Source organism: Podarcis pityusensis, assembly GCF_964106645.2.
Source record: "Podarcis pityusensis genome assembly, chromosome: 13".
Classification (NCBI taxonomy): domain Eukaryota; kingdom Metazoa; phylum Chordata; class Lepidosauria; order Squamata; family Lacertidae; genus Podarcis; species Podarcis pityusensis.
The window spans coordinates 39,469,827-39,497,672 of record NC_138038.1 but is presented as its reverse complement, the minus strand read 5'-3'; the positions used below and the strand labels follow the sequence as shown (position 1 = coordinate 39,497,672).

At 49.1% G+C, this 27,846-nt stretch overlaps 2 protein-coding genes across 4 annotated transcripts in view; one reads left to right on the top strand and one right to left on the bottom strand.

The window, feature by feature from the left end:
* The window catches only part of LOC308461253 (uncharacterized protein), a 10,010-nt gene extending 4,909 nt beyond the window's left edge, over positions 1–5,101 (top strand). For all 3 annotated transcript variants that reach the window (XM_080978003.1, XM_080978001.1, XM_080978002.1), the window contains one exon: positions 821–5,101. In XM_080978003.1, coding sequence (XP_080834129.1) covers positions 858–2,222 — 1,365 coding nt within the window. In that variant the 5' untranslated portion in view covers positions 821–857 and the 3' untranslated portion in view covers positions 2,223–5,101. The remainder of the gene's footprint in view (positions 1–820) is intronic.
* Positions 4,933–27,846, bottom strand: TGFB1I1 (transforming growth factor beta 1 induced transcript 1; the record flags this gene model as incomplete). The annotated part of the gene is given in 13 exon segments (XM_080978000.1): positions 4,933–6,449; positions 8,097–8,245; positions 8,752–8,833; positions 10,006–10,179; positions 10,575–10,826; positions 11,753–11,852; positions 13,211–13,307; positions 15,368–15,510; positions 16,849–16,928; positions 19,308–19,465; positions 27,451–27,664; positions 27,666–27,771; positions 27,773–27,846. Coding segments are annotated over 13 exon segments (1,896 nt in total). The 3' UTR covers positions 4,933–6,182.

Genomic DNA, 27,846 nt, shown 5'->3' with positions numbered 1-27,846 from the left:
ATTGCTCCACAAGTACCTCTGAACTACAAAACTGGCCCTTGAGGGAGAGTGCAACCTCCTCCAGAACAGGTTGAACACAGAGGAACCACCTATTAACAGTACCAACAACATTTTGTCTGGATTGAGCCTTGTTTATTGGCCCTTGTCCAATCCATTTCCACATCAAGCCACTGATTTAACAACACACCTCACCTAGGTTTTGATGAAAAAGATAAGTAGAACCCAAAGTTACCTGCAAATCCCCCAATGACCTCACACAGTTAAATAGCATGTTTTGAAGATAAGGAGGAGGGGATAACCCAATTGATGGAGGTTAACCTGACCTTTTAAAGGGGACTGTTTGCTCCTGTAAGATCATTTAGAATTAGATCATCTGAGGAAATTCTATTCATGGTACCACACTACAGAATGTCATAGGGCAGTGACCCCAAACCAGGCATTTTCTATCGTTGCCCCTCTTCTATGGAAGTCCCTTCCCTCTGCCATACATGAAGCAGCAACCATTAGTTGCTTCAAATGTCTTCTAAAGGAATATATTTTCACCAAGACCTTTCCTGACCAATAAGATTGGGGCCTGTTTTTATCTGTTTGAATTCCTGTTTTCATATGCTTTGATTTGCTTTTACATTCCATTTTGCTGGTTTTATGTTGTATTTTGTTTTAAAGATATTGTTCTGCTGCTTTTAAGTTGTACACTACTTAGAGATTTTTAAAATATTAAGCAGGTTTTCAACATAATGGCAAGGAAATAGAAAAGACTCAAATGATTCTTGACAGAGCTTGTGCGATCCATAACACCATTTCTGTGGTTTTTTTCCAGTCTCAGTCCAGGATCTCATGTCCTCCAGGCTCCTAGAATGGAGCAGGAAGAGGATCTGATTACCCAGAGTTCAAGGGATCTACCTGAGGCTCCTAGAGGACACATAGCAGGCGGTGGGCCTGGGATGGGGGGACTTGCGGGAGAGCCGGCCCCTTATAAGTGCTCCGTTTGCCGAAAGAGGTTCAACAAGACATCCAACCTGGTCCAGCACGAGAAGATCCACACGGGTGAGAAGCCCTACAAATGCTCGCAGTGCGGGAAAAGGTTCACCCGGAGCAACAACCTGGCTGAGCACGAGAGAATCCACACAGGAGAGAAGCCTTTCAAATGTCCCGAGTGCGGGAAGACCTTCAACCGCAGCTCCATTCTGCTCAGGCACCGGAGGATCCATACGGGAGACAAGCCCTACAAGTGCCCCCGGTGCGGGAAGAGTTTCAACGAGAGCGCCCGGCTCCGGGTGCACCAAAGGACTCACCTGACAGAGGTGGCCTACCTCATCGACAGCAACGGGGAGGCCACGGCCATCGACACGAGCGGCGTGGCCCACAGCTGCTCCGACTGCGGCAAGACCTTCAGCCTCTACTCCAACCTGACGAAGCACCAGAGGATTCACACGGGCGAGAAGCCGTACCGCTGCGCCCAGTGCGGGGTCCACTTCAGCGAGGCCTCCAACCTGATCCGCCACCAGAGGTACCACGCACGAGACAAGCCCTTCCAGTGCCCCATGTGCCAGAAGAGCTTCGGCCAGAGCTCCCACCTCATCCAGCACCAGCGCATCCACACGGGCGAGCGGCCCTACAAGTGCCCTGACTGCGGGAAGAGCTTCATCGAGAACTCAACGCTGAGGAAACACCGCCGGATCCACACCGGGGAGAGGCCCCACCGGTGTGTGGAGTGCGGCAAGAGCTTCAGCCTCAGCTCCCACCTGGTGACGCACCAGAGGAGCCACACCGGGGAGCGGCCTTACAAATGCGAGGAGTGCGGGAAGGGCTTCGCCGACACGTCCTCCCTCATCATCCACCGCCGGAGCCACACCGGGGAGAAGCCCTACAAGTGCGACGTGTGCGGCAAGGCCTTTGTGCTGAGCTCCGTCTACCTGAACCACCGCCGGACTCACACCGGGGAGAAGCCTTTCGGCTGCCCCGACTGCGGCCGCGCCTTCCGCCAGTGGTCGCAGCTGGTCATTCACCGGAGACTCCACACGGGCGAGCGGCCCTACAAATGCCCCTATTGCAACAAGGGGTTCTGCGACAGCTCCACCCTGACGAAGCACAAAAGGACCCACACGGGAGAGAAGCCAAACACGTGCGCCGAGTGCGGGGTGAGCTTCGGCTCGAAGGCGCAGCTGGAGGAGCATCAGGCGCTGCACGGGGGAGAGGCGTCTGCTCTGGCTATCCTGTAGCCCACAACTGGCCATTGAGAACCTTGCCTTTTATATAGGAGGTCCAGATGCCGTTGGACTCTTCTTTCCATCATCCCTGGTAGCTGTGGCCAGTGGTGAGGGATGATGGGAGTTGTAGTCCACCAACATCTGGATGGACCATTCTTGCCTTTATTTTTGAGATGTGTATGGGATAGCTCTGCTGTCTGTTTGCTCATCTCAGTATTCATTTTTGACCCTTTGCCTTCCAGTGCCAGTGAGCATGGCAACCTTCGCCCCGTTGCTTAGTGTGAGGTGCGTTGGTTGCTGGGCATGCAAATAGGTATGAGATGAAGGTGGACATCGGAGTGGTGACTGGTAATGTTGCACAGGCATTGATGCCTGCCAGAAGCAGAGGAAAGCAGAGATGTTCCCCTCATTGGTTTCCACAGATGGGCACATAGCTGGGGGCTCCTTTCACAAACAGGCTATTATCCTCCCCTCACTCTTTCCTTTCTGATGATGCTCCTATGTGCACCAGCAAAACAGTGGACAGACTCACAAAGTATGGAACGTTGAGAGATGCACACTTGAGGGTTTTTTTGTTGTTGTTGTTTTTAAGGAGTAGAAAACCTGTCCTCTGTTTTTTCTCTGTGTAGAATTTTGAGAGTATAAGAACAGAAAGTTCTCTAGCATAGCACTGTTATTAAGGGTTGACAATTACCACAGCTGCTATTTTTTCCTGCATTCCACTTGGTGCTACAAAATATTTTTTTCTCCTTGTGAAAGGAATATCCCACCATCCATGGATTTCACGGAAGAAACACAATGTGCCAATTCAGTGTGTGTCCATAAAACTTTTTTTTAATTGTCTTTTTACATTTTTTTTAAAAAATGTCTTTGAAAGGACCCCAAAGCCAATAGCACTGCTTCCTCAGGTATAAGGGGCAGCATGGGAACTTTTGGCCCTGTTTAAATCACCCCAAGCTTGCTGTGTTGTCACACAAAATATAGTTAAGATTAACTATGGCTTGTTGAAAGAAGCCAACTTCAAACCACAAGAAGCTGGCCTATTTTCAACAAGTGGGGCTGTCTCTGTGGCTCTCAGAGGGTTGGCCCAGCCTTAGTCCAGCCCTCAGGCTAAAAGGGGCCATTGCCCCGCACTAAACCATGGTTTAGCTTTCATGTGAAATGCACATGTGCAAAAGTAATCCAAACATTTTCCAAAACACTATATTTTTGTGCTTCCCCTTGCATTTGTCAATTCTGTTTTGGTCTGTTCAATCTTCAAATGTTTGTTTTCTCCAAGTGATGAAATATGAAGTTCTGCAAGAGCTGAATGCTTGATTTAATGGAAGTTCCTTCCAGGAGCTGCTCTAACGTTCAAGAAAATCCGCACTGCTACATCTTGCAGGGATATTTAGTTTTCTCTTTGGAAGACTGATATTTTGAAAGAGTGGTGGGCCAAAGGGTCCAAAAACAGACTGGGCATTATTCCATAATGTTCTGTCAGCTCTGAAAAGAAAGATGGCCAATGATGGTCTTCTCTTATGGCCTTAAAATCCTTCCAACAAAGATTGCAATATTTAGTCATTTATTTGATTAAAAGCATTGATAAAGGAGATGCCCCCACAATTAATTGGAAAGAAGATCAAGATGCATTTAATTGACTCAAATGCCTGATTTCTAACACGAGTATCTGGGTATTAGAAGTGGGGATAATGAAACTAATGGGGCACTGAATAACTTTCCCTAAGTTTTGTTGTATAGCATACTAGGGCCTAGAGAGGGGATCAGCAACCAGAGCCCCCTGGGACTAATCAAATTTCCCAGAGGATGCTCTCTTTTCCCCAACATAGAAGGCAAAGAGATGTAATATTGCCATCTGTGGGATCCTCCTCATGCTGATGGAGGGGAGGAGCTTGAGGGAGTACCTCGATTTGCCCATCAAGAAAACAAGTGTTTTATTTTTGAATATGAGACCATTTAGCGAAGGGCAGGCTTTGGATGGTGGCTTAAGGTCCAGACCAAGATCATCACACTTCGTTCCTATTGAAATCAGTGGGAGCAAAGTAATCGTGACTACCTTGTCCCATTGATTTCAGTAGAAGTGCAACTAGCTTGGATTCAACTCATTTGAATTATGGGCGAGGCATGTGGGTGATGATAAGTTATATGAAACTTTGGAAGGAGAAGTGATGGGGACAAAAACTTCCCTCAGGACTGATTTGGCGCCTTGGCGTCAAACCACAAAGAGAGGAAGCTGTGCTCTTTCTGTGAGAAGAGGACCAACCAGCGTAGAAGCTCTGAAGATCTTCCCTCCAAAATAAGGTGCCCTTCAGGTCTTCGCCCTGTTGCTCTTTTTGTGGTGAAGGCGGTTAGGAATCCCTTGAAAAGTGTATAGAGCTGAAGGGGGAAGTCGAAAGAATGCCACTCTCTGCCTACTTCATCTGTCAGCACTGTGCTTCTCAAGGCTTAGGTTATTTCTTCTGGATTCAGCCATTACCCAGTTCCCTCAGAAAACCAAATTGTGTGTTGTCAGGGGTGGGGAATGAGAAGTGGCCAGAGGGGATGATGCCCAGGGACCTAAATGGACTGATAATGTCTGTCCTACAGAAAAACATCCTGATAATATCTTCATGCTAACGGGGAGAAGGACAAGAGTTTATTTTGGAGTGCAAAGTTTTCCAATATCTACCACACTTCCTTGTAAGTCCACTTTTTAGCTGAACCACCACACATGACAACTGTCTGGATTCTTTTTTCTTTTTTTAATATACGTGAATTTTATTATATAATATACAGCAGTGTGAGGGTAAAAAGTTGGCGGCAGAAGGAAAACCACATGCTCCTTGGACTCCCGACCCAAGTTCTGTCATAATAAAAGCCTCAATTTGGGTTTACACCGTAAGATTTATTTTTTTTTAAATGACCCTGATAAAGTAAAACTGCAAGCTCAGGCACATTCCCCCACCCACCCATTCCCTTCCTCCTTGATTCTTTAAAACCCAAATCAAAAGTGTTTTAATTATTTGCAATCCAGGGCTTTTTAAAAACTGCAACATGCAAAGGGAGGGGGATGGGATGCCACTTCCTTTCCTCAACACCAGCCGGTCATCTACCCAAAGCTGCTACATGAGGGAGGCTTTACTCTTGCCATACCACTAACCTCCTTAGGACTCTGGGTCCCTAAGGGAGAGAGGCATCTTCCCAAATCCCACTGACAGCTCACAGATAGAACCCTTGGGGTGGTGTCAAACCTGATTTTACATAAACTCGCCCCAAAATCTCTGCCACTGAAGGATGGGCCACAGAGTTACTGCTGCCTCTCCCCTCTTGTAGTTGAACCATTTTAGATCATACTTGGTCACAATCGTAAGTGCTTTAGGGCAGCCCCGAAGTGAAACAGCCCCTCACCTTGCACCCGAAAGCAAAAGCGGTAAAAGATAGCAAAGGACCTGGAAGTAAAGGGTTTTTCTCCCCACCTCCCACCTGAATGGCTTTTATGGCTTGAGAGTAGGGAGATGGGTTTCAGGTGCTTCCTTTCTGACACACTACCGGACGGCATTGCGGGAACAGACTTCACAGGGAGCAGAGGGGGTGTGGCTTCTTTATGGCCCCGCCTTCTACCTGGATGACATCGCCAGCTAGTCTTGTGTGAGTTGCGGCTTAAGGCACTGCCTCCTGTCTGAAGCGCTGGCGCTGTGTGGGTGTGGCTTAAAGTAGCATGTGACAGGGGTAAGGGCTAAGGATTGGCTGCTCGTGGCTGCGATGGGATTGGCTCCTGAGTAGAGTGGGAGAAGCGGACAAGTCCAGCTTCTCGCCTTTGGCTAGAGGCGTGGCTTTGGCAATCGTGTGGTGGCTCCGCCGGGGTGGAACCCATAAGGCACAGGCCTCTCCCATGCGTGGCAGTGGGCGTGGCTCGGTCAAAGGCTGGGATTGGTGGGCCTTCCCCCTTCCCATGCTGGTAACGGGCATGGCGCGGCCGTGGCGCCCTCCTGGTCACCCAAAGAGCTTGATGAAGCAAGGGTGGCAGTAGGGCTTGTCGTTCTGCTCCTTGAAGGTGCCCTTGTTGAGCTGCTTGAGGCAGAAGGCGCAGACAAAATGCTCGGGGTGGAACTTGCGCGCCATGGCCGTGATGCAGCGGCCGGTGATGGGCTTCTCGCAGCCCGAACAGAGCGAGCCGCGCTGCTTGTGGTAGTGGATCTCGCAGAACGGGCGGCCGGCGTGCTCAAAGAAGCTCCCGTTCACAAATGGCGTGTAGCACTCCTGCAGCAGGGACAAAGGCAGAGGCGTTTCAGCAATTTGAAATGCAACGTGAAAAAAATAGTTTAAAACAACTTACAAAAATACGCCAGGGCCTAAAAATACACATCTTGGGAGTCAACGGCCAGGGTAAACAGGTGCATCTTCAGCATTTGCCAAAAAATGCACATTGAAGGTGCCACACACCCTTGTGTAGGGAACAACTCTTATTTAGTGGTCCAGCTACATCTTGTTTTCTACATCTTGTGTATTTTTTATTTTATTTTTTTGGTGCTCACACTTTCAGCATGGTCCTCAGTTTCCCTTTTTGTTACCTTATGTTTGCTTTGCCAGCATTTGTGCTCCTTTTCGTTTCCTCACTTGGGCAAGACCTTCCGCTGTTGAGGAGAAGCTTTGTTGCTTGTAAACCACGTGCCAATATCTTATTGGACTTGATCGCTTCCTTTCCTATTTTCTAGATGAGCTTCTGTTGTTGTGGCTTTAAATAACCTCCAAATTGGAGGTGGTGGTGGGCCTGGATAAATTTATCCCTCTTAACTGCTCTTAATTATTTTAAAAATCAATTCCTCTTTTGAAATCCAATGGGATAATGCTGGATTTTCTCAGAAATTTTCAATTGAGGTGATAGCACTACGATCAGTGCCACTCACATCTCACACCAAGTCCTGGACACTGTGGTTTGGATCCAATGTTAATTCTACTCAATGTATACCCATTGAAACTAATGGCCAATACTAATTTAGGTCCATTGATTTTAACTGGGCTACTCTTGAGTACAGGGACACGGGTGGCGCTGTGGGTAAAACCTCAGCGCCTAGGACTTGCCGATCGTATGGTCGGCGGTTCGAATCCCCTCGGCGGGGTGAGCTCCCGTTGTTCGGTCCCAGCTCCTGCCCACCTAGCAGTTCGAAAGCACCCCTAAGTGCAAGTAGATAAATAGGTACCGCTTTATAGCGGGAAAGTAAACGGCGTTTCCGTGTGCTGCACTGGTGCAGGCTCGCCAGAGCAGCTTCGTCACGCTGGCCACGTGACCTGGAAGTGTCTCCGGACAGCGCTGGCTCCCGGCCTCTTAAGCGAGATGAGCACGCAACCCCAGAGTCGGTCACGACTGGCCCGTTCGGGCAGGGGTACCTTTACCTTTACCTTACTCTTGAGTACAATTAGCATTGGGAAATGGAAGTTATCCCCCCCCAAAAAAAATCCAGATATCTCAGCTGCCTCCCTCCACCAACTAACTGCTGTTCACATCAGCAAGGCTTCCTTAGCATCAGCCCCCTATTCCCCACTACCACTTCCCCAGAGTGAAGAGGGATAGATTCTTAAACATCTCTGGAAATCGTAGCTCTGTGAGGGGAATAGGGGCCTCCTAACAACAAACTACAGCTCCCAGAATTCTGTGGGGGAAGCCACAGCTGTTTAAAGTGTATCACAGTGCTTTAAATGTATTGAGTAAACGCAGCCCATGTCCAGATTTTCATTCGCTGATCCCCAACACCCACCCACCAATTTTTGCAGGAAAAGTTCCCTGAGGGACTTTGGGTGGAGCCCTAATTAACCCATCACTTTCTCACTTGGCTGCCTCCCTCATTGGCTTCCCCGCACCCCCATGAAGCCCTGCCAGCCATAGGGCCCCTGTCCGGACATGCATACCCTGCAAACAAAGCATTCTGGGTGCCACAAGGCATTCAGGGCCGAGATGTAGTTCTCCAAGATGGCCTGGCTGCACCCCTGGCAACGGGTGGAGAAGAGCTCGTAGAAGTCCTGGCGGCAGTACTGCTTCCCGTCCTTCTCGTGGAAGCCTGCGGGGAACAACAAGGGATCCTTGAACTAAGCTATTGCCGCGTGTTTCCGTGGATGGAGGATTGGGGTGGGCTGTCCACGCTTTTGCCATGTTCACTATTGCAGACCCTCCAAGCATCCCTATTTTCATGGGACAGTCCTGGAATCACAGAAGCCCTCCCGGTTTCTGATCCGAACCCCTGAATGTCCTGCTTTTACCTTAGGAAGCCCTCTATTTTCAGTGGAGAATTGTCGGAGGGTAGGCAATTGGCATCCGGCCCCGGGAAGGCTTCCCACAAGAAAAATGGGGCCCTCAGGGTGAGGAAGTTTCCCTGTCTCTGCTCTAGCCATGTTGTCTCATAAACTACAGTAAGCTTACACGTAAAATACAAACGGGCCTATAATTCTTTATCCCCTATTTCCAAGGAAGACTAATCATGCCTCTGTGTGTGTGAGTGTGTTTTGTTGTTTTTCTTCCCCGCCCGTCATTTGAGGGGCCACTCACTAAGGCCCCGCCGACACTCACCTTCCTCCCCAAAGGGCCGCCCACACTTGACGCAGCAGAAGTGCTCTGGGTGCCAGTTCTTATCCAATGCGGTCACCATTTTCTACACGAGTCAGGTGGATGCGGGGCAGGGGGGAAAAGGAGGTCGCGTCAATGAGGAAACAGCAACTTGGCAGCAAAGCAGCAAACTAGACACAACAGGCCTGTGTTTCCCAGGCTTGGCCCCTTTGGTGTCTCCTTGCCACTCTGGCACCCACAAACGGTCTCCATAAATATCCCCTCCCAAAAAATGACAATGTGCAAGAGATCATTTGCACCTCCTGTTCAGTCCCTGTATGGACTGGAACATGCCCACATGTCCATACCACTGTGTGGTCCTATCTCTTCTTCTACTCTTTCACACGTGGCAGCCATTTTGTGTTGTGCCATGCTGCCGTCATGGCAGCCATTTTTTGACCGGCGCCCACAGCACTTGCTCAAAAATCCAAACGTGCCAAGAAAAGCAGGCAAGCCCTGTATACTGTTGTCATATTCAGTAACATTTTCTGGATTACACTGGATTCAGACACACTGCCCATGCCTGGAGTGCCGTTTTAGGTTTCATCAGGAAGGGAGAGGAAGGGAGTTTTGGTCTAGGGTTCAAAGGATTGCTCTTGATATACTCCCAACTGTAAAAGTGCAAAAGGACCGGGGGGCGGGGAGTGGTGTACGTTAAGAACATTTGGCACAATTACTTTTTTTGCAGCACGTAATGACCAGAGATCTAGGAGAAATGGTCTGAATCACCAAAGAAGGCAACAGCAGCCCTCTCCACAAAAGAATAAAACAGAAATGATGCCTCAGGGTGGTCTGTCTTGCAGCATGAAACTGAAGGAAATTAATGAGGGGTAGCCAATGTAATGCATCAAAATGTAGTTGGACTACAACTCCCATCATCCTTAACCATTGGCTACACCTTCTGGGGCTGATGGGAGCTGGAGTCCAACAACCCCCGGAAGGTACCATGTGCACCAGCCCTGAAATAATAGCTCAGTCGGTAGAGCACAAGACTCTTAATCTCAGGGTTGTGAGTTCAAGCCCCACATCAAACAAAAGATTCCTGCCTCACAAAGCTCGGTTGCCTCTAACTGTGATGTTATTTCCCTGTATAATTTTCTTTTAATATGCTTTTTTTGTGCAAATCTTTTGTGAGGCACTGAGAGCCTCTCGGGGCTGTACAGTATTCTACAACCATCTGTAAGGAAGTAGGGACCAGCTGAGGGTTAGGGAACTCACGTCCAGGATGGGTTCATTGCAGAGTCCACAGCGGGGCGAGAAGAGCTGGAAGTAGTCCCTCTCGCAGTAGGGGGCGCCATCCTTCTCAAAGAAGTTGCTGCCCCCCATCTCCTTCTGGCAGTGGCTGCACACAAAATGCTCGGGGTGCCAGGTACTTCCCAGTGCTGTGACCACCTGGGCAAATGGGAGCGGGGAGAGGAGGCAGGGAAAGCAAAGATCCATCTGAGTTCAGGTAGCGACAGATGATTCTGGGGCTCACGAGTTTTGAGAGGGAGCATGTCATGCGTACCACACAGGGTGGCGCACCTCTGTTTCTCATGCTACGTCCAGCAGTGGCCAAGAACTTCCAAAGAAGTTGGGAGCGACAATTGTGGCAAGATTCCGTGGCCCTTGAAAATGGCCGACAGCATGCACAAAAACGACTTGGTTGAGGAGTTCCTCCCTAATCCCAAATCCATCTTTCTCCAGCCTGGTCTTCCCCCTGCTTCGGCCTTTGGCAATCATCTATCTGCCCCACCTGATGACCCCTCCAAGGAGAAGCCCGTTCTCCACCAGCAGCCGGCACTCACCTGCCCTGCGATGGGTTTCTGGCAGGATGCGCACAGCCCCTTGGCAGTGGTGGAGATCCCTTGGCGGCTGAGATCTGACTCCAGCATCACAAGCATACTGTCCAGGTTCCCACTCGGCTGCGCTGGGGAGGTCTGTGGGGGCGCAGCAGCGGGGCTGGGGCAGACGGATGAGACCACTGGCAGCTGCGCTGAGGAGACTCGGGCAGGAGCTGGAGGGGGCGACACAGTGGTGGAGGTGGAGGCTCCTGGGAGCTAGAAGGTCAGAGATGGATATGGGTAGAGCTGAGATATCTCTCAAAAAAAAAAAAGACATTTCCAGACAACTTTGAATGTTTCCTCTCTTCCCGCCCCGAACCAATGGAGAATTTCCATCCTCCCATCAAGCATATTTGGGTGAACTGGCCTCCTCCATTTCAGCAACCATGAATTTTGGCACACCTGTGTGTCTAGCTTTATTACTGCTGCATCTACTTCATTTTCGTTGATGGCAGGAAATGCCCCCTGCTCCTTCCAGTCCTCCCTTTGTCCATTGCTCCCTTCATCAACCAAGAATAATCTTTCTTTCTTTCTTTCTTTCTTTCTTTCTTTCTTTCTTTCTTTCTTTCCCGCCCATCTGGCTGGCTTTCCCCAGCCACTCTGGGCGGCTTCCAGCAAAATATTAAAATACAATAATTTATCAAATGTTAAAAGCTTCCCTAAACAGGGCTGCCTTCAGATGTCTTCTAAAAGTCAGATAGTTGTTTATTTATCTAGTGGGAGGATGTTCCACAGAGCAAGAGCCACTATGGATAATGTGCACTAGCTACAAAGTGCCATTTCAAAGAAAACAGTTAGAAAATTTCACCTCCTCCAGCAGAATATTTGGCGAAATCCCCCTCCCCTCAATTTTTCTGCTTGCAAATAGCAAGTGGAATATTTGACTGGCAATTGTCACTTCATTTAAATGGCATAAATAGCTTTGGCAACTTTGCTAGGTTTAGCTGCCTCACTTTGCAGCCATAATGACTAGAAACTTGCCTTTATAAAAAAAAAAGAAAGAAATCTGGGCTTTTCAGGTTTGTAATTATGCACACAACCCCTGTGTTTGCAGGTTCCTATCACCAAATCACGAACAGCCCTGGAAGTAACCCCACTCCACCCCTTCTTCAGTCCCAGTGGTACCCGAGCCCCACACTCACATTGCTCTGGACCCGGAAATCTGACAGGGAGGCCATCAGCTTGTCCAGCTCCAAGGTGGCAGACGTAGCCGATGGCTTTGCAGGCGGAGGAGCTGTTGACCTGAGAGTAAGAACGCAGCATCAAGGGGCATGAACAAAGATCCAGTTCTCTCAATTGCAGTTTGATTCTGAGATATTTTACAGATCCTTCATTTTAGTGACACGAGTTCAAAGCCCACTTTGGCAGCCATCTACAGACACACTGATGGCTTCTGTACTTTAGTATGGGCAATCCACCAGCATGGCTTCCTTTACCCCAGTAGTACTGGGACAGGAAAATTCTCCCTTCCACAAAACTCTGAAAGATACAGACTCTCTCTCAGGTGAGGGAGCTGGCAACAACAGGTCCCACCTCTCCCATAAGCTGTAGTCTGTATATGGGAATATAGTAGCAAACCCATCCTCACTGGGATGCTGTGAAAGCAACTCAAAGTGTTTGCATTTGAACCTGGTTAAGATCTTAGGAATGTCTGTGGGGTAGAAGAAAGAAGGCAAACTGTACTAGGGCTGCCATACATCCAGGATTTCAAAGGCAGAAGTGACATCTGGGGACAAGCAAACCGAAAATCATGGGATTTATTTGAGTTTTTGTAAAAAATAAAAAAATAAAGCTCAGCAATTTTGGGATTTGAATGAATAAAAATGTTTAGGAAAACTCAGCAACTATCCTGGTTTTTACTTTTTGAAATATGGCAATCCTAGCCGCACAGCAGTGGTCCAGAGGCCTAATTAGGCCCATGAAGCCACTCCCCTTAAACCACACCCACATGACCTGGCACCAAATGTGGCATCAGGTATGGACGTGGTTGCAAAGTAACCAACCGGGAGCTTAAAGTGAGCCCCCAATTGTTCCTTTGCAAGCAAGGCTCCCTCTTGGTGCTGATCAGCTGACAGGAATCCCTGCTGGGGCCAGAAGTCTACCTTTGAAGGAACCTGCTGTAACCATCAGCAGAGGAAAAATGCAAGAGGACTTTAAAGGCCTCTCTGTAACCAATGATCAGCTGAGCCCCTTGGAACTTTGGCAGCTGTCAGTCACCTGACACCATTCTGGCCCCGCCCACCTGTCAATGTTGGCCCACAAGGTGGGATGGTGGGAATTCATAATCTGCCCCCTCCCCCCACCAGATCCAGTTCCCCACCTCTGCTCTATGGCAAGGCTGGGGAAACTATGGGCCTCCTGATATATTCTGGACTCCGATTCCCATCCTCCCTACCAGCTGGTCATGGGAGTCGGAGCTGATGGGAGTTGGAGTCCAGCAACACCTGGAGAGCCACAGGTTGTGCCTACATAGATCACTGGGATGAAAATGGGATTTTGCAACAAACATCTGTTTGCCAAGACCCAAAGCACAGCTCTTTTGGTGCAATGCCTTTGCTTGCCATTGATCGCCCATACTACCCCATCAACCATCTGCTTACCGGGAAATGGAGCTGCCGTCTATAGATTCTTCCGGCCTGTCTTTGCCCTTGTCTCCACCTGGGCTTTTGCTGGTTGGGAACTGAGACATTATTTCATCTGGGATGAGGAGAGAGAGAATGAGAATACATCTTTTTATCACTTGCCATTTCACATCCTTGCCAGCAGATGGCAGCACTGCCACACTTCTAACAGCAAGAAGAGCACTCAAGCAGCACTTTGGTCCAGGGCCAGGGCTCAGAGCCACAAAAGACTGGAACCACTCCATAACATGGTGGCAGCGCCTCTGAGAATTTGCAGAGTGCCCCCCTCACACCGCTTAGCATGTCTTGGATGAGCCTAAAGGCCTTTCACCATCTGAATGTGAGGCAATGCATTCTGCTGCTGTTTCACTGCCTCTGTTCAAAGGATTTTGTACTGTCTTGATTGCAATGTATTTTGCCTCTTGCCTTTTGGATTTGATATCACGCTTTATGTTTTCAAAGCTTTGTAAGTCGCTTAGGGGCTTATTACAAGTAACCAGGCAGAGGGCCTTATCAGTGGTGGCACCCACCCCATCAGATGTCAAGGAAATAAACAACTATCTGACTTTTAGAAGACATCTGAAGGCAGTCCTGTTTAGGAAAGTTTTTAATGTTTGATGTTGTATTGTGCTTTTAATTCTGTTGGGAGCCGCCCAGAGTGGCTGGGAAACCCAGCCAGATGGGAGGGGTATTATTAATAATAATAATAATAATAATAATAATAATAACTCATAAACCGAGTGGATTAATAATAATAACAAAACCAGCCAGTTATCACCAGGAGTTTCCGCTTACACTGTCTTTAAAAAGGTAGAAGATGCAGCCTCTGCAGACCTGCCCCCTCTGTCAATCTCCTGCTGTATCCAGCAGGGGTCCAGTTTTACCTCACAGCCTGGGCTCGCCCTCCCAAGAGGCAGAGTGAGGCAGCAGCCTCAGGCGGAAAATTCTGAGTTGCAGAAAGTGGCTAGAAATGTGTGCCATGTGGTCTGCCTCAGGTTGGGACCTGGCCGCCTCATGCAGGAACAATGGAACAAAGCACATGGCACAGGTGGAACCTGCAATGTTGTGCTCCGTTGCAGGAAATAGCAAGAGCCCCACGGGGCCCCACAGCTCATGAGGCCAACTCCTACTGCTCCCAAAGTTAGCATGCAAGAGACATCACTCAGCTACAGTGTCCTTCAAGCTTTGTTCCCCAGATGTTGTCAGACTACAAATCCCATCATCCCAGGCCAGCTTAGCCAGCGGTCAGGGAACAATGGGAGTTGTAGCCCAACAAAGAATGCTGAGAGCACAGGACACCCAGAGCAAACTGTGGGCTGCTTGTCGAAAACAGGGGGGCTGGTCCAATTGTCCTGACAGGGTTGAAGGGAGAGAGCTCCATTAGGAGAGACGAGATGCAAGGCCTAAGGGGAGCAGAGAACGTCACCCTCAGGGCTTCATCTGAGTCACAACAAATCCAGGTTCAGCATCGGGACCTGAGCCAGTGCCAAAGCCTGGAGTGTGTGACCTCATTGCCAAACGAAAACAATGCAATGCCTCTGAGCAAGGGCAACCATTGCCTGCTCTCAAACACTGGAGATTGGAAAGGGACCCTGGCAGGCAGGATAAATCAGCTCCAAGGGATATTTAAGAACACAAGAGGAAATCCTCCTGGTCCAGCAATTCATGGCCAGCCTGAGAAACTCACAGACCGCAGGCTGCAGCAGTCGCTCCTTGTTACTCATTCCCAGCAGAGGTATGCCACAACTTATACACGCTCTGTTTTAAGCTGTCAGTGAGGAAGGGCTGTAGGAGCTCAGTGCCTTGCGATCAAAAAACCCCAGGTTCAAACTCCAGCACCTCCAGGTAGGAATACCACTTGCCTGAAATTTTAGACAGCTGCTGCCAGCCAGTGTAGGAGGTGCTGAGTTGATGCACCATGCCTCTGACTCAGAATAAGGCAGCTTCTTACGTTCCCCATTGTGGTTTGTGTTTTTAAACCTACACTAGCATCTTCTCGTGGCAGCGAGTGAGAAATGCATGCACACACAACAGATAAATAATTCCTTTCACTGTTCCATTAGAGTCTTCGCTTCTCTCTCCTCTCTCTCTGGAAATCCACCCCCCAAGCACCATTTCATACCCCACTTGCCATACCTGTGATGTTGAACTGGGTCGCGTTGAGTTCCTGCAGGAGCCGGTCCAGTTCACAAAGTCCCGCTCCGAGCACGCCGCTGGAGGAGGAGAAGGGCGGAGGGGCCCCTTCCTTGGGCTTGGGCGAGCGAGGCTTGCAGACCGTGCTGGAAGAGGCACCCGCATGAGAGAGAAAGAGATGGGATACATTAGAGAGAGGTGGGGGCGGGGGAAGGAGAGCTCAGGACTCACACACACACACACACACACACACACACACACACACCCCACCCCAAGGAGGAAGATGCAGCATCCCTCCACTCCAGAGAAAGATGGGGAAGGACGGAGCAGTAAAAGGGAGGCAGAGGGGTGGCAGCTATTTATAGGATCCCTCTGCTTAATGGATGCTCTGGAACGAGGCCAGGGGAGCTGGGCACAGCTCCCAAGGAGGCCAAACTCCTCGTCGTATTTCTTGCTCCTCACAGCTTCCCACACCCTGGTGCTTGTGGTCCTCCAAATCGGGCCAGGTTAAGGGCCAGAGAAAAAGGTGTTTCTGATATTGGAAGGGGGATTTTGATGCTCACCACTTCTCCCATCAAAGAGCTGTAGCAATAGGAGGAACGGCACACACTATGTAAGATTATAAGCAAGAGGCCTGCTGGATCTAGGCCAGGATCTTGTTCTCGCAGTGGCCAACCAGATGCCTCTGGGAAACAGCGCCTGAGATGCAACCGCAGCTCTCCCCACTTGTGATTCCCAGAAAACGACATTCAGAGGTAGGAGATTTTCTGCACCTAAATTCTCCCTGGTACAACTGTTAATGGGGGAGAGAGTCCCAGTCCCTGATCAGAGGCACATTTAGGGGAGCGTAACCAGTTTGGTTGCACTGGGCCTGGTTATAAATGGTTTCGCCTGGCGCCTAAAGAGATGTGTAATGAAGGTGCCAGGTTCTTGGACTACAGCTCCCATCAGCCTCAGCCAGCAAGGCCAATGGCCGGGGTGATGGGAGTTGTAGTCCAACAACATCTGGAAAATGCACCACTGTTGTTGTTATTGTTGTTGTTGTTGTTGTTGTTGTTGTTGTTGTTGTTGTTGTTGCTGCTGCTGCTGCTGCTGCTGCTGTTCCGCCCATCTGACTGCCACTCCGGGCAGCTTCCAACAAATTAAAACACAATAAGGCATCAAACATTACAAAACTTCCCTGCCACAGACACTGTGGTTCGTAGGATTTCCTCCACCATCTTTTCTTAAATAAAAAAAGTCACCTTCCTTTCACAGCTTATTTCCCTGGTCCCACACCTCTTTGTTCTCCTGCCCCTCTCATAACCACCTCACCAGACTGTTTCCCATCCTTGCATTTAAAAGTCATGCCTTCACCTTATTTGGGGAAACGGCTGAGGAAATGGGAGAAATGGTTCCCCTAAACACAGCCAAGGTAACGCTAGGGACATAAGCCCTCTCTCGTGTGCATGCACAGAGGCCCCACAAAACAACCCACTGTTTACCTGTACAGGTGTTCCTTGTCACTTCCGCCCTGCATGGTTGATGCTGGGAATGGGTCTACCGGCAGGGCTGTGGTCCCCGCCTGAGATTAAAAGGTGGAGATGGAGGTTGTAAAAGCAGAGGAAAGAGTTTGCCTCTTGATGTGCTGGACAGACACAGACTAACTAGAAGAACATGAAGCCTCTGAATAATCCACATGCAAAGACAAAACATCTAGAGATGGACAGTTTTCTTTCTTTCTAGAGTGTTGGAAGCAGCAAGGAAAAGGGAGCGCTGCTCATCTGGGTTCTTATCCTGTTCCTGAAACTTGCAAAATCTTGATCAGTGGGACAAAGGAAGTATTTGGGGAGTTAAGCCTGCCTCCAGTGGCGTAGCGTGGGGGTGCAGGGGGGGCCGGCCGCACCGGGCGCAACATCTGGGGGGGCGCGCTCGCACTCGCAGCTCTCTGCCCCCTGCTAAAATCCACGGGTTAGGGGGCGCAAATTACTTGCCTTGCCCCAGGTGCTGACAACCCACGCTACGCCACTGCCTGCCTCAAGTCATACATACAGCTGTGCATCATTTGGTTGGTGAGCTCACTGCAGAAGTGCACATTTTGTTTAGACATACTAGTCCAGGTCACACATTCTGGTAAACCAGGAGTGAGGAGTATCAGGCCTATGGACCAAATGCGGCCTTCCTGGCCTCTCTGTGTGGTCCTTGGGACTCTATCCAGGCTCCTCTTTGGCCACACCCCTCTCCCCAGGTCCCACCCATGACCAGCCCTAATGTGTACCCTCCGTGGGTGGTTTTGCCTGGCTGGAATGTGTCCTTGAACTTTGATCTTGCCTCTTGCTTTTTTCAACAGATAAGTGCAGGAGCGTTGGTAAAACTTGCCTACTGTACACAGGTAAAAATTTGCATTTGTTTCTCTGTCCATTTTTGTCCCTGTCATGCAGCTCCTGGAATGTGACCCAGGAGGAAATGTGGCCCTCAGTCTGCAAAGGGTTCCCTGTTCCTGTGGCAAAGCCATGTTTGAGTTCCCTCATGTAACAGTAAATAAACCATAGTTCTCATGTCACAGTAAATAAACCATAGTTAATGGTTTACCATGATGGTACACAGAAGAAGCAAACCACGATTCATGGCTTAGCGGTACATCTGAAACAGATATCGGTAAGCTAAGAATTAAGTGTGACTGGTTTGCTGGGAGAGAAATAAACACTGACCCCTGGTAATGCTAAGCCAGAGATCATGGCTTGTTTCCTCCCAGGAAGAGCCCAGAAGACAAACAGACCAGAAAGGTGTGATCATGGAAAGCCATTAATTATAGTTTACCATGAAGTACAAACAATGATGGAGCTCAGGGGGAGAAAACTGGAGCTGTGTGTTTGAGGCTGTGCACAGTGCTGATTGGCTGGGAATTAACAGCATCACTAACTCAGCTCCTCCCCAAAGAAGCTTTTCAGTAGGGTAGTTGTGACCACTAGGCCACCACCACAGCCAGCAATCAGACACCCCCGCTATCAACATCTCACCCAATCAGCCACTGCGCTCTTGCAGATACCACCTAATCAGGAGTTCAGTTCCTCAGGATGTAAGAATTCAGTAATCCTTTTTGTAGTACCTTTCCTTTAGAATTCCCTCCCCATGAATAACAGACAAGCACAATCTCTGATATCTCTTTGGTGCCTACTGAAGACCTTCCTCTTTCAGCAAAGCCTTTTGAGTTAAGATTTTCCCCAGACTGCATCTGCACCGGAGTTGTTTTAAGAAACTTTAATTTTTTTATCATTGGTCATTTGCCACCCTGGGCTCATTTAGATAAGATTAATTAATTAATGCTTACTTTTATTGTATATTTCTCAGTGAAATGTTCTCATCAACTTTTTTTTGAGCATTAAAATTTTGTTATATTTTGGAGCTTTAGTGAACCATATCATTTTTCCTTGTGTCATGAGCTGCCTTGAGCAGGATTTACTATGGCAAGGCAGCATTCAAATAAATGATCATTATTTTTATGGACAGATGTTCTGTTCCTTTAAAGAAACAAACAAGAGTGTTTACAGTCATACCTCAGAAGTCTAATGCCTTGCGACCTGAATGTTTTGGCTCCCGAATGCCGCAAACCCAGAAGTGAGTGTTCCAGTTTGCGAACATTCTTTGGAACCCAAACGTCCAACATGGACTCCAATCGGAAGCTGCGCCTTGGTTTCTGAAAGTTTTAGAAGTCGAAAGGACTTCCGGAACGGATTCCGTTCAACTTCCGAGGTACAAATGTATTCCCAAAGCAGCAGCTACATATATAACTCAATGGCAATGCCAGTCAGCTTGTTTCCTTTCCTCCCATAATACCTTTTGCCTCGCTTCAAACAAGTTATGGTTAAGCACTGATGCTAATGAGAGGGAGCCACTCTCTGGGCTAAGGTCTATTGCCCCACAGAGCTCCTCTGCCCCCTCCTTAACCTCCCCAAATGCTTACCTGCTGCTGAGGGTTGTTGTACGGTGGAGGAGTTGGCTTGGGGTCTGGGGTCCCGTCTTGGCTCAGCCCGTTGGGGTGGGCTCCTCCGGAGTCGGTAAGCAGGACGGGGCGTTTGGATATATGGGAGGTTGTCGTCTCCAGATCAGCCAGGAGAGCATCTAGTACGGAAAGAGATGAAGCAGGTTGAGAATGGGGGGAATAGCGGGAAAGGGCAGGCAGGAAGTCAGGAAGGGGGCATTCTAGGAATATGGGGAGACCTGGGGAGGCTTTGATGTAAACATGAGGGACAGAGTAGGGGAGAGGAAGAGGCAGAGAGGGGAGGATCACTACCAATTCAGCTCTCTAAGCAGAAAAGGCAAGAATCCTCATTCTGAGCAATGCCACTGCCGCCCGCCACCCCAATAAAAAGACTTTAAAGGAGCCCTGCTAGATCTGCCCAAAGGCTCATTTAGTAGGAAGGAGCAAACATAACAGTTATAGTTTCTTTCAGTTTCTCAGTTTTCCATTCTTAAGTTTAGTTCCGCACATTTCTTCATCCGTTTGCAGGGGGGGGGTGTTTTTAATCCTCACGAAACTTCACCAGCATTTAGTGCAATTTTCTCCTAGTTTTCGAATGCAATTGTGCCCAAAAAGACACATTTTTGGCAGGCCAATTTCCCCCCCCCCCATATATTGTACATGATTTTCACTCATATATTCATTTTGAAGCACCTCCTAAATATATGGAGTTTTGCACCCATGACTTGGCTGGAGAGCTCCATTGCAAAATTTGGAGCAGTGCAAATTTCAAAGAATGGCTGTGTTTTGATTCGTATACAGTTTTGGGAAGTGTGAATTAGGTAGGTTCACTGCAAACTGAACTGAATTCCTCCCTTGTCCATACTATTTATCCAACCATCTTGTTCTCACTGTGGCCAGCCAGATGTCAATGGGAAGTTTGCAAGCAAGGCCTGATAGCAACTCCCCCCAGTTGTGATTCCGCACAATGGGTGCTCAGAGGCCTCGGTAGCCACAGGTAGCCACAGGTGTCTTCTGGAATGGTAATAATGCCGAGCACTGCAACCAGTCCTTTCAACACAATCTGAACCTTCCCTCCACACAAACACACCAAGGAAAGTTCCCCCTAGAATGACCCTCTTTTAGTAAAATCTGGGGAGAGACAGAAGTCTCTGATTTTCTCCTCTTCCAGTATCCAGCAGCTAAATGTGCAGGGAGAATGCTAAAGTTAGCCTGCAAGACCCCAAAATAAGCTGCAAGGCCACCCCCCGGCCAGGCCTGCTGTCTCAGAAACACAAGCAAGCAAGCCAGCAGCTGGCTTTTCCTTGTGTTTAATACTGAAAAGGAAGCATAGCCTGAATTTACATTATTTAAGCAACCATCTATTGCGTCCTTTTTATATATTGGCCCTGATTGGGCCTAAGGGACATGATCCCCTTATAATCCCATCCTGACTGGTTCTATACTTGCCACAGTCCAATGCCCTCTCTGCATATATTGATGGGGAAGGATAGTCTTACAGCAAGAGGATAGACTTGACACTGTTTGCCCTGGTTTTTTTTCCTTTTAATCTAGATATCGAGGTGCACTCCTGCACAAGAGAGGAGGCGTGCGCAGCTCCTAAAGCATTTTATTAAAAGAGAATGGCAACCAACCAACAGCAGATCAATAGGATCCAGCCAAGGCTATGCCCACAACAGGAAGCTTACGCAGAGTCAGGCCATTGGTCCATCTACCTCAATACTATTGACACCTACTGACAGCAGCTCTCCAGGGTTTTAAGAAGGAGTCCTAACTAGAGATGTTGAGGATCAAACCACCCAAAGCATGTGCTCTGAACTTTGTCCCTTTCCCTCTTGCAATCGCATTCCTCACCGGAAGGGATACTGTGCTTTCTCAGGAAATTTAGCATTCTCCCTGGTACAAATCAGCAGGATTTGCACACTCAGATAGTGTCACATCCCAGCAAACTTCAGAGAAGATACGAGGAGTGGGCTGGATGACAGATCCGAAAGAAATGCCTGTTTGTTTATGAGTCATTGACTCCACAAAGCTTAGAGTGGCCTATGCAGAACTGCCAGGCAAGCTCCCATATCCAGGCATTGATCAGACCCAGAGCTGCTTTGCTTGAGCAAAGTAGGCACGCCATGCGCCTTCAGAGCCTAGGCGGAATCCAGAGGAATTCTAACGCCACTTACATGGGAGCAAGCCCCACTGAATCCACGGGGATTTACTTCTGAGTAAACGTGGTTAAGATTGCAGCCTAAGTCTCACTAAAATTAGTGGAACTTAATCAAAACCCTTTAATTTCAATGGGATTAAAATGTGGTTGACTTCCCCCAGAACCATCCTATGCTCTGAAATCCAATTATTTATTTTTGTGCTTTTTGTGTGTGTAATAAAGCACACAGAGAGGCCTTCTCATGAAGCAACAGAAAGCAGATTGGTCATTTTCTTTTCTCCAGCCCTCTAGTTCTGATTGACATAAAGAAAAGGAACCCAGCTAAGGTTCTGAAATAGCCAGTGCCTATAAGGCTAAAGTCGCTAGTCCTCATTCATCCGAAAGAACTCCAAGCATCCTGGTTCAAACCGTTCCCCCTGACAACAACCACTAAAGAACCCAGGGATTATACCAGGCATAGGCAAACTCGGCCCTCCAGATGTTTTGGGACTACAACTCCCATCATCTCTGACCACTGGTCCTGCTAGCTAGGGATGATGGGAGTTGTAGTCCCAAAACATCTGGAGGCCGAGTTGGCCTATGCCTGGATTATACTGTATTTATTATTATTAATCTGCAGGGAGAGAGACTGATGGGCAGTATGAGGGCCCTCACCAAATACAGGATTTTTTTTACCCAACATGGGGCTCAAACCCACAACCCTGAGATTAAGAATCACAACAACCTTGTGAGGTAGGCTGAAATTGATGTATTGTTCAGAGCTAAAGGGATGTAGTTTTCTTGCACATGCTCAGAGCCTTCCTCACAGGGTCAAAGCCTTAGAATTTAAACCACGTTCTTGGGACAAGCCCAGGAAATTTTGACCTCAGCATTGAATTCTCCCTGCATGGGCTTACAAGTTTGTTGCTTTCCATCAAGCCTTCTTGCCCGCAGAGACTTAAACTTTCCATTTCAACTGCAGGCAAAGTTGCTCGGCCTTCCCGCACAATTACTCTTTTGTACAAAAGACCCCCTCCCTGCAATTTTCCCACCCAGAGTGAGATGTCCACCACAGAGGCCTTTTTGAGTTCCCTAAACCCAACAGACCATCTGCGGCAGATCAGATGTGCATCTGGGACAAGACGTCTGTTCATCCTCCTGGTCTCAGCCAGCTTGTCCCAAGATGCCAGGAGCCAGCGTCTATATAAACAAAAGGCCGACATGGTTCTCAAGTGCGCCCAACGCCAGTTGGCAGTCCTGGAATAATAAAGATATTGACAAGGTGCCCCTCGCCACCCGCAACCTGATGGCAGTTGTAGTCTGAAGCCTGTGGAGGTCCCCTCCATGAAGTCCCCTCCATCCCATTCGCCCAGTCCATTTGCTTTAATACATTGGCTCTATCTAAGGCAGGGACTGTACCACTCCTGGGTCCAGCCTAGACTCCAGCACACACTGCAGATGCTACAGAATAAATGTTAGCAGCACTTGGGCCGACAACAACAAAGCAGCAAATGTTATTACAAAACCACCAAGTCAGGACAGTCTGTATTATTGCTGGCCAAATCTTCTTTTTTCCTTTTAACATTCCTAATTATTGCAATGTTCCCATTTAATTAAATGCCCCGGTTTCATAATTAAATTCACACATGCAACCCAAATGTATTCCTGGACGCACAACACACACATCTCCCCTCCAGATTCTTTGCTTCAAAGCCCCAAGCAACTGGCTCCCAGGGATCCCCTTCTAATCTGACCCTGTGGATTCCTGATCCCTCCCAGCCAGCATGCTCTTTTGACCACACAGGCTATAATTATAATGGATCCCTTCCAAGCCATACTCTCCCATTGGAGGGACAGCCAGCACTTCTGGAACAGCCATTCAGAAGTCCTCTTAAAACTCAGGCCTTTGTGGTGTCAAATAAACCTCCATAATAATTGATTCCCCCTCCAGTGGGTCTTTTCCCAGATCTGCCCTGGATCTCCATCTTTCAACATCCTTTTTCTGTATCCCTAACCATCTATTTTAATGCACATTTGGAGCAGAACACACAGATCCTTTTGAAGCCAAAAAATGTCCCAAGAGGGTCCAGCAATTCTGCTATGGATCGTCTAGTCTAGTGGATCTGAGGCTGCAATCAGTTCCTTCCCCATGCAGAGACAGTCACATTATTATTATTATTATTATTATTATTATTATTATTATTATTATTATCACCACCCATCCCCTCCCACCCCTTGCCCCTGACACACAGCCCTCTTGCTCCCTTCACCAAATCTCCAGTAAGTTCACCTAGTAAGCTTGCTCAAGCCTGAGTGTGCCTCTTCTTCCAGAGGTCATCTCAGGCCAAAAAGAGGAGGGGGTGTCAGAAGGAGAGGGATTTGGAGAGCATAATTAGAAAGAGTGGATCTTTAACTGTTATTCCAGCTGTTTGCTGGAGTGTGCGAGCATAGAATAAGGGGAAGGGGGGAAATCTCTCTCTCTCTCCCTTCTTTCCTTCCTTCCTTTCTTCCTCTCACTCTCTCAACTTTGCCTCCCGCCCCTCTCTGGCTGATGTCACAGCGCAGAAATGTGTCTAAAGCTGAGAAGCAAACCACAGAGGGAGAGACACAGGAATGTAACATACAAGAGGGGAGGATAAGAGACATGGGGACTGGGAGCAGGGCGGGGAGGAGAGGGGGAAGAGCCAACACACAGCCATAACCTCCCTCGGAGCACGGATGCTTCACCCCGGAGCCAGCAGATGGAATCAAAGAGGACCGCCACCTCTCAACGCTCACTACTGATTAATCCACAAGAAAGCCGTTTCTGTGCTTGAAGCTGACAAATCTAAACACACACAAGCAAGGAGTCTGTCCACTAATGCGCACAGCTGCTGATTATTTCGGTTTCTTTGTTCCCTGCATGTTTTAGCCACCCTTCCTCCAAGAAGCTTCAAGCATTTAAATGGCAGGACAATCCTGCGAGGTAGGCCAGGCCTGAAAGACTATCATAGGCCCAAGGCCGCCTGGAGAGCTTCCAGGGCTGCCTTAGGAGAACTTCCTGGTGGGCCACTTCCCACCTGAATCAGATCTGCCTCTGCAACAGGAAACCGGCACCCAAAACCGGACATGACCTCCTTGAAATGGGAGGTAGAGAGATTAGGAAATAACTCTCCTCACAAGTGCTCCCTGAAAAACACAGGGCTCCATCGCTTCTTTGAGCAGTCTTTGTACAACACCCCCTTGCATATAAGTCCAAAGTCAACAGTTTAAGTGTGGCCAATCCGTGTTATATGATCTTCTTCAGCCCACACAAGAGAGCGAAACTGCCCTGGGATGAGCTCTCTCACCCTGGCTTTCCTATCCGTTGGCGGCTGAGCGGCAATTGGAGGATGAATTGCTCCACAAATTTGCCCCTTGAAAATAAACCAACTGGGAGAGGGATTATAAAAGAAGATGGTGGCTTGGTGGCAGCCAGAGCTCCTGGGTTCCATGAGGTGTGTGTTTTAATGCACTAAGAGGAAGAGGTGTTCCTTTGCCTGTTCACCACATATCTGTGGGGAGTTTCTGTTCCCAGCATTGTGAGGAAACTGGAGGCAAGAGGGGGAACCCACAGCGGGCACTTCTGAGAAGAGCCAGTCCTGCCATTAGGCAGAATGAGGCAGCAACTTCAGGCGGACGTTTCTGGTAAACAGGAAGCAACTGCAAAGTGTTAGGCAGAGGTGTGAGTCTTGCACGGAAGGCCAGCCGCCTGCTCCCTATGCTACCCTGCAGGCCTCAGGAAAAGTGGAGGGAGCTGCCCCACATACCAGTGGAAGATTTAGCTACCAGTCTGGTCAGCTACTTTATGTGGAACGCCGTGGGGCAGTGCCAGGGAGCAAAGCATCTTGGGCGGGCCCTGGCTCTTGGGCCCTAGGCCAGAGGTTCCCAAACTGTGGTCCACAGGCCACCAGTCATCCATTAATGTTGCTCAGATGGTCCACTGCGTGTCTGTCAAGAGCAGCAGGAGCAGCAGCCAGGAACAGCGGGTGCAGTGCACTGGTGCAGTGATATTGGATTTTAATTTTTCTTATTGCTTCTTTTTATATTGTATGGTACTATTGTATTTGGTATTCTGTGGGGTTGTATTCTGTGGGATTCTGTGGGATTGTATTCTGTGGAATTGTATTCTGTGGGATTAAAGTTGTAGAACAATAAAATACAAAATGGGAAATAAAAGCAATTTGAAATGCAATTAGAAACCATGCAGCAATTAGCACAGCACATTAAAATTGCAGCAACAGACAGAAATATCATTAAGCAGTCCGCCACTATTTTCAAGTGGTTGTGGACAGTCTGGAAACCCCTGTCCGATACATCCACACTTGTCTCCACACATTTAAAGCATTATGGTTCCACTTTAAACAGCCATGGTGTTCTCCAGAGTCTCCTGGGAACTGTAGTTTGTTAAGGCTGCAGAGAGTAGCTAGGAGACCCCTCTATTCCCCCCACATTACAATTCCCAGAGTTCCCTGGGGGGAAAGGATTGATTGCTGCACCCCTCTGACAGTTGCCACTCTGTGCAGGGAATAGGGGCTCTCCTAACAAACTCCAGCACCCTAAACAAACTATACTTTCCAGGATTCCTCATGGGAGGGAACAATGACTGTTTTAAGTGTCAAAATCCTGCTTTAAATGTGTGATGCAGATGTGGCCTTAGTCTCTGATCTAGTTTGAAGCAAAGGGAGTAGATGAGGACCTCAGATTTCTGGGTTCTCTGCTGCAACTCTTTTCTCCCAGGAATGCTGGGGTGCAGAGGAGGGGCCCCCCATTTTCCTGCCTAGCTGAGGCAGCTGCAGGCAATGTCAGCGGGGTGCTGGAGAAGTTAAGAGAGGACTGCAAAGCACCCTTGTTCTCCCCTGGCGTCGAGCCGCTGTTCAGCTATTCCGCAAAGCCACAGGAATACGCTGAGAAATACATTCCTTCTCCGGATGGGAAGGGCTGAGGAAACGCAGCCTCTTCCCCCACCCCACCCTCGACACCCGCCCTGCCAGCTACAAGGATATGGGGAGAGAGACAGGGAGGGGCATTCAGGGAAAAGAGGGAGATAATAGGAGTGGCAAGGGATGAAAGGAGCCAGGGAGGAGGAAGACAAGGAGGTGTCAGAGAAAGAAATGGGGGGGGGGGGTGAAAGCAGGCGCAAGGAATAAAGTGCCAGTTCACACATTACTTTTGCACACTTGAAAATGTTAAATGAAGGCCACAGGCGTCAGGCGGCAATAGGAATTTGTGTGCTTGCAGACACGTGTATCAGACACAAGTACACACACTCTTCCATCAGGAGAGCCCAGAATGGGCAATCCGTCATTTCAGAGGTTAAACCAGGGTTTGTTCTCACGTAATGTGTGAAAGGGCCCGCAGAATGCGAGGAACAGCCAACAGGGGATTTCATTTCTTTCTTTTTGTAAAGAGTGAAAGAAAGTTATTGCAAAAACAGCACAGCACAAAGACTGTACAAGAATCCCTTGCCGGGGGGTGGGGTGGGGGGGTGTACATCATCTGGCACAAAGGGTGTTTCCCACAGTAGCAGGAGCATTAAAATAAGTGACAGGAGGAGGGAGAGTTGGACAAAAGGGGACAGCAAAAAAGTCAGACAGAAGGAGCGTCGAAAGGAAATATGGCAAGATGAATGAAGGAGGGGATCGCGCGCACAAAAACCACCCAAACCCTCAACGAGAGTAGTAAGTGAAAAGAAGAAAGGAAGGAAGAAAAAGAGGAGGGGGGCAATTCGACAGGCAGGCAGACAACATGGGAAGCAAGGAGATCGGTTTGGGTCAAGAACTGCTGCCAGACTGCATGCAAGAAGGAAAAACTGTCACAGAGAAAGACAAGAGGGAGCGCGGAAGAAAAGGAGAAAGAAAGAAGGAGGAAAGAAAAGGAATGCTCGAAAGAGCGCGCGGAGGGAGGAGGGAGATGGGGCAGTCGGGGGGGGGGGCGCGGACGGAGCTCACTCTCGGCTCTCCTTACCCAGATCGTCCATCCCGGGCGGGCGCGGGCTGGGTCCCGGACTCCGGGGCCGGTGGCTGGCTGCTGGGCGGCCCCCGCCCCAGTGACGCGCCTTCCCGGAGCGCAGCCCCGCTCGACTGCCGCGCCGCCGCTGCTGCCGCCGCCGCCGCTGCGGTGACCATTTATGGCAAAGGGGATCCGAGGCTCGGGCAGGAAGGATGGAGACGCCCCCCCCCCCTCGCCCCACAGCGCATCGCGCGGCAGGGGGGGGGGGCACCGCGCTGGAACTTGCCCCCCAAACACTCGATCCCCCCCCATCCCACCCTATAGGGCGCGGGGGGGCGTTACAGGGTAATAAAGCAAGCAGCCCGTAGAAATCGCCTCCTGATCTCCCCAGCTAGGACGCCTGGGTTCCAT